This window comes from Nelumbo nucifera, chromosome 4 (genome assembly GCF_055504915.1).
Source record: "Nelumbo nucifera cultivar China Antique chromosome 4, China Antique-T2T, whole genome shotgun sequence".
Classification (NCBI taxonomy): Eukaryota; Viridiplantae; Streptophyta; class Magnoliopsida; order Proteales; family Nelumbonaceae; genus Nelumbo; species Nelumbo nucifera.
This window is the reverse complement of record NC_142652.1, coordinates 21516526-21523516: the sequence shown is the minus strand read 5'-3', so window position 1 is coordinate 21523516 and position 6991 is coordinate 21516526. Positions and strand designations below refer to the sequence as shown.

At 45.1% G+C, this 6991-nt stretch overlaps 1 protein-coding gene across 1 annotated transcript; it reads left to right on the top strand.

The window, feature by feature from the left end:
- The first annotated feature begins 2358 nt into the window (after positions 1-2358).
- Positions 2359-3654, top strand: LOC104597889 (suppressor). Its single transcript, XM_010259660.2, has one exon. The coding sequence runs from the start codon at positions 2579-2581 to the stop codon at positions 3569-3571; it is 993 nt and encodes a 330-aa protein (XP_010257962.1). The 5' UTR covers positions 2359-2578; the 3' UTR covers positions 3572-3654.
- The last annotated feature ends 3337 nt before the right edge of the window (positions 3655-6991 follow it).

Sequence of the window (6991 nt, the reverse complement as noted above, 5' to 3'; positions counted from 1 at the left end):
TTTGGATAAGTTAGACTTAAGAGACAGCAAGTTTAAGCCGTAGCAGGGGATGAGTGAAATTGGCCAATGGGTGAAGAAGTAAACAGAAATTTGCGAGGCACACAGTTTGAAGATAGCACTATATGTGTATTGAGGAGGGCCACGTCTCTCTCTCTCTCTCTCTCGTCAAAGAGAGAAGTGCTTCACTTGATCCGGTAACTGCAGTCCTCTCTCGGGACCAGCTTCGATGCTCATGACTTGGATGTCTCATTGTCCCAGTGTCTCTGGCTAGTTGCTCACCGCATGTCCATTTCTCAGATTGGTTCTCATGTCCTGTCCTCTAGGAAAGCCTACTAGGGGTAAGGGGTACTGGGGTACCACCCCTAACCCTTAATAGGAAGAGGGTATGTAGAGGGCAAAACTATTCCAGGGAACAACAGTTTAGGACCATGTCCCTTCCTGTCTAGCCAGTAGCCACAATTTCCAAAGGGCAAAGGGCAAAGGGCGGTGCCCAATTGCCTGTTACCACAAACTGTGCTGATCCTGACCCCTTGCAATGCCAATACAGGCAATACTCCTAGAATGATAAGAACGAGGAAGTGCCGGGCCACTGGGGCACCGACTGATTTGAACGGGTCCGCCCTTGGGCCTCTTCCCCTTGTAATCCAACAGGCAACACAAGGCCCTCGACATCTGGCCAAAATTATAACCTTTGTCAACATATATTTTGTCTATGAAAGCAGCATAATCTGTGAGAAGTCACCATCTCAGATGAAATCCACTTCAGTTTTTCTTCTGTGGATCACAAGTTCACAACTTCAACACTTGAGCATTCGATTGGCACCCCACCAACTTTGCTCTAGCCTCTAGGTATGGGTGAGTGGTTGCAACTTGCAAGGCAGCAGATTGGACTCACGGAACAAGGATGACCAAACAATATCACTTTAGAAAGCGTGGCGCATGCTCAAGGAAAGCAACCAAACAGACGCCCATTCGATAATTAGGATTTAGCAAGGGCTAAAGAAGCTGGTGGATTGGGTGGCAACGGTCACGTGGGGGCTCAACTAGCGTAGCTCAGTGAGCCTATGCAGGCCCATCCATTAGTGTTGGGTATGACCACCATCAAATGTAGTCCACGTTTTCCGCTTGTAGGTGGGCCTTTCCTGGACCTTAGATTTTGAACACATACCAAATGGATCAATCTTTTCGTGCTTACAGCCCTGCGTCAGCTGCTGTTTGAATGCCTCAACCGTTACCGCCTTGGTCGATCTGGGCTGGATCGTTCTGTGCATTTGGTGTTGTACTTTCTACTTTATACGGAACATATACTGATTTAGGCGAAACCAACAAATTATTCAATCAATCAATCAATCAATCTACCTAATAGATATCTATCTATGTTTCCATATCCATAGAAAAATAAATAATCAGTCATTCAGTCTAGGATTTGCAAGAATAATGAAGAATATTTATACAGTTAGAATAAATATATTATTTTTTTCACCTTACGCTATAAATATCTTTTGGAACCATCAATTGACTATAAATGCATGGGCTATTATTTGTATGTTTTGGCCAAGGGAGAAGGGGGACCATTTGTCATATCAGATGAATGCCAAAGATCAACTTAGATCAAATTAATCTTAATTGAACTGTCACGATCAATTCATTGGATGGGTACAGGAGATCTTGGTGCATCCATCAAATGATGTCCATGCATGTGGGTCATATTATCAAAAAACATTCAGATATCTCTCTTATCTCCCTGCAGGCAAGGGCCTTGATTATATCATAGACATGAAGCATTTAATATTTCTCCCCCCCAAGCACGTGCGACCACACGAGTTGAAGCACCTAGACAAGGCCAGGACCGAGGTGTGCCCACTACAGTCTATTATCTTTCAGGGAGTGATGGGCACTTGGGCAGGAATTGATGGGTCATGGGCCACAAGACCCATTGACTAACACAACATTATCTCATAGGCTCATAGCTATGAGGAAAGGAAGGCAGGGAGCTTAGAAAAAAAAATGGGTCTATTCATTCTGATTTCTTCTTTGATATTTGATATACACAAAAACACAGACGTAAAATGACTGACAGCAGCTGAGGCCAGTACTTCCAAAGGTACTGCCTACTGAGCCGAGAATCCAAGGAGACAAAACTCACTGCTCCAGTTCTCCTAAAACCCACAACACAAGTTTGTTTATCGACGGAAGGAGAAGGATAAGAGGTTGTTCCATGATTCCATCTCTCCCCACCATCTACCCAAAAGAAAGCTAAAACTTGGTATCAAGTGGGTCTCTCCAAAAGCTCAAAAATAGCTTCAACATATATTATTATTTATATGGAGTTGAGGTGCAGTGGATTATCAAAAGTGACCCCCCCCCCCCCCCACCCACCGCTACCGTCAATCATTTCAATGAATCTCTCCACCTATCTAGCTACAATCTCACAAATCCCTCCTTTTATATTTCTCTCTGTTGCTCTTGCCATAAGCACTAGCCCACGCATGTAAAGCCAGTTCAACAGCTAGCCCTCCTGCACATATCCTTATAATTAACAACCCAACCCAACCCTTATCAACAAGAACAACCAACCATGTCCATCACAGGATTCTCACACTCAGATAAGATTTACAGGTCAATTCACCGGAGAAATGATTCCGGTGAACTTGACGTGTTCGAAGCCGCACGGTACTTCTCCGGCTGCAACGAGGTCCCCGGGTTGATGAATGGTGCATCTTTTTCTCAAAGGAACATGAGAGAAGAGAGGCAGATGTGGGCAGGCAGAAGGATGAGCTTAGATATGCCGATGAGGAACCCACTTCCATCGGAGTCGCATCACAATATCGAAAGCCAAATCAAAGAGAAGAAGCACAAGCAACCCAGGTCTCCAGGTGGTAGACTTGCTAGCTTTCTGAATTCTTTATTCCACCAAGCCGCTTCTAAGAAGAAGAAATCAAAGTCCAGCGCGGAGTCGATGAAAGATGAAGAGGAGAGCCCAGGTGGGAGGAGAAAAAGGAGGAGCAGCATTAGTCATTTTCGAAGCACCAGCACTACCACCGATTCAAAGTCGTTGCATTCATCTTCAAGCTCTGGTTTTAGAACACCTCCTCCTTGTGCAAACACTCCTACAAAGATGTTCAAGGATATCAAGAGCTATTCAGACCACAAGCAGGTGGCGCCTTTGTCGACCAAGTATACTTGTGGGCAGGTAATAAGGAGTGTTAATGGTTTGGGTTTACACCACGATGAGGCGTTGAACGAGAAGAGAAACATGGATTTGAGTTGGTTGGATGAAAAACTGAAATTCAATGATGGGTTTCGGGAGAAAACTAAGAACGTAAATAGTGGGTTTTTGGAGAAAGATAGAACTTGGGTGGGAGAGTATAACTCGTCTGAGAAGAAGAATTTTACAAGTTTTGGTGAAGTAGATGATGGTGGGGAGAGTGATTCAAGCTCTGATCTGTTTGAGCTACAGAATTATGATTTGGGTTTCTACTCAAGTGGTCTACCTGTTTACGAGACCACTCAAATGGACGCCATTAAGAGAGGAGCACCAATTCTTAGCGGCAGTTGTGGCACCCGATGATATCATTTGTTTTTTTCCTGGGTTTTGATTATTGTGAATGTTTAGAAACCGTGATGAAGGTGGCGTTGTTTTAATTTGCTCAATCCCTTTGTCTTTGTATATGTGTTGGGATGTTTATGTTTGTGTTCTGCATTTCTTCTTTTCTTTGCTTATTCTGATTAAAATAAGCATTGATCATCCGCCATGAATAGTTTATATTTTAATCTAAGATTTTCTAGAGCAAGCCGGGAATGGTCAGTCATAAGTACAAACCGTAACTCAGTCAGGAGATTGAAGGCGTGCAACAGAAAACATATTTATTAAACCAAAATTGTTTTTGTATATTTGTAAAGTCGGGAATGATAATCGTTGATGTATGGTCGGTTCAGGCCTACAGACAGCACTTGATGAACATGTAAAAGGATCTCTGTTGCTTTTCCTATAAAGAAAGTAAAGGGATTTCTGTTTCTGCTTGTAGTTGTAGGGACGCGTAAAGAAGAGAATCATTTTTGTTAAGTTAGTATGGGATTTTAGAAACTCACTGTACTGTAACCCTTATTACAATCTTATGAAGTATTAGTCGTTTATCTGTCTATGAGTGGTAATTAATAAGGAAGCCGACAAGTATACAAGTTGTATTGTCTATGATCTTATCCCAATGCTCTGAGATATAAAATATGTCTTAAATTTGTATATATCTGATGTCCACATTAATATTGGGTTAGGAACTTAGGAAGTGGGGTTGTCTACAATAGGGGTAAGGGGTAGTTTAAAAAATTTACCCATTACCTAAAGGCGGCTTATACTGGCTAGATAGGGTGGTATGGACTATAGATGAGATGAGAAGCACATGGACCCACTTGATGTTGTCAAATCAATTGTCATTTGTCACTGGCCAAAAACTTTGTTACTCCTATTTGCTAGAGCTAATATGTATATGGGCTGAAATAGTTAGGCAGGAAACTCTCAGTTGTGAATTCCCTGCAGAGTCCACAGATTTGTAAATTAGGAGAGGTTTTGGGGTTAAAGCACAGACAAGTACGTGTTAGCAATGTGGGAAATGGATCCCCACCTGAGTTTAAAGTAAGCAGCCTGCCGTACAACACAATATTCCCTTCAAATCTCGCACTTTTTGGCATCGACCAAATTAATCAGGACTTAGGAGAGTACTGATCAGAGTGAGGTGGTGGTGAATTTGTCACTGAAATCTCATCCAAGGATCTCGACATAAAAAAGGAAGAAGCCTTGATACTGATCAGAGTGAGGTGGTGGTGAATTTGTCACTGAAATTTCATCCAAGGATCTCGACATAAAAAAGGAAGAAGCCTTGATATATGTGGTATTAATTAAGATGGTAATAATAAAGGCAAACAGCACAGACAGGAGAGAGGGAGACTGAATATGGTTTATGGATTAAAAATAAAACCCATCTGAAGTTAACTAGAATGCTTTAATTTACCTTGATTTGAGTAGTAGACACAAAAATAAATAAAGCAAGGCATTGCATGGTGGGGAGTGGGGAACTATGTCTATGTTGGAATCAGTTAAAGACAAATACATCTGGGTTAGCTCTTGCCTGCTCATCTCTCGCTTCTCATCATTATCATTGGACTATGCAACCTGGTCCAACTTTCATTGTTTAACCGGTTTCAAGTTTACCCATACCCAACCCACATCCCAAAAGAGTAGATGAAAGAAAACCCACTTAACTGTGCCTTCTATTACCCCCCGAAAGGGCCAAAACCAAAACTGACCAATCTTTCTCTCTGTGTGTGTGTGGTGGGGGCCGGGGGGTAAAAGAGAGGACAAGGGAGTTTGAAAGTGGGAGAAGAGTTGGGCTTTCCACGGCTGCAGTAGACGGCTAAATTTGCGGGAGCTAATGGGTATCGTGCGTCTTGTGCCCAAAGTGCTCCCAACCAACCACATTATCATCATTTATAGGAACTCCTTTCCTCCTTCCAAGGTTGGTGCTCCCTCGGCCCTCCTCTCATCCTCTCTCTCTCTCTCTCCCGTGATTCGTGAAGCATGCGATCTCGTGCACCAATGTGACGGTTCAGCACAGGCTTAGCCTTGCCTATGCTTGGTAGGCTTACGTTAGAGACATGTCCGTCATTTTCGCCTGTAAGATTTTTGGGAGAACTGATGTCATTTCAGCCAGACCACCAAAAGCTTAACGTACTCTTTGAGGAGGGGTGGTCGACCTCCTTGGGTGCATAACCTTGGCACTCCTAGACCTTCATCCCCTTACGGGGCGGCCCTGGTTAACGGCTAACATGGCTACCAGGGTTCCTCATGGGCGCACACTTGCTCATGGGGACAGTGTTGGATCGACACTGCGCTACCGATACTCAAGGGAGGCTTGGCATGCGGGCCTGGCTCAAGCATGTCCCTTCACCTCGCCAGTCCCTTGCCCAAGCTGATTGAGATATTCCGTTGCCCCTAGCGCACGGGTGTGTTCCGGCCCAAGCGGTTGCCTATCATCATGGCACATAGGTGCCTGTCATCATCGGCATACAAGAGACCCTTCACATCGGTGCCAAGTCACCTCATCGGCGCATGGTCGCCTTCCATTATGGTTGTCCCCCTTTAGCATGTAAGCGGCGCCTCCCATGGACCGGTCTGAGCCAGGAGAGTGCCCCGGCCATTGGAGTTGAGTTCATGATCTAGTGCTACTGACTTTGGTGGAGCCATCCCATCGGGCAACTCCTAGCCTCTAAGCGCATAAAGGCTTGTCCTGGCCTGCCTTGGCCAGGACGCCGCACGGGTTTCTTCCGCTGTAGAACTACCTCCGTGACAGTTGGTATCAAAGCAAGTTGGCTAATTGCAACAGCAGTTGGTTTTCAGCAGATTAGCCCAGAGCCAGTTGAAGCGGTCATTTCGACAAGCAGCATTTTGTGGGGTGCGGTCCCTAGGCACTTCCACCCAGGATCGAGCAGAATTCAGATCAGGCCTAGCAAGAGGCCATTTCATAGTTCGTGTCTCCATTCCAATGACATTAAAACAGCTTCCCTTGCGGTTGCAGACGCGATGGTTGCTGTCCTCATGCGGTGGCAGACGCGTGAGCCTTGATAGGAATGTGGGTACACTACTCGGGCAGATTGTTCATCAGGCCTATCAAGAGGCCATTCAATGTTCGCGTTCCCATTCCAATGACCCTAAAACAGCTTCCCTTGCGGTTGCAGACGCATTGGTTGTTGTCCTCATGCGGGGGCAAACGCGTGGGCCTTGTTAGGAATGTGGTTACGCTAGCTGTTGGAGCATGGCGGACCTACACCGGCAAAGTATCAGGTGGACATGCTCAGTTTTCAGGTTGAACACTTGCAACAGCAGAAGTTCATCACAAGGCGAGTGCTTGTTCGGCAACTCATGGGTAAAAGTTGCCACACTCGCGTTTGAAGCGGTCAGATCTCCTTGAGGCAGCAGCAGTGGGGCCCCCTCGGA

Coding starts and splice junctions, on each gene's coding strand:
- LOC104597889 (XM_010259660.2), top strand. CDS start 2,579: ATGTCCATCACAGGATTCTCACACTCAGATAAGATTTACAGGTCAATT.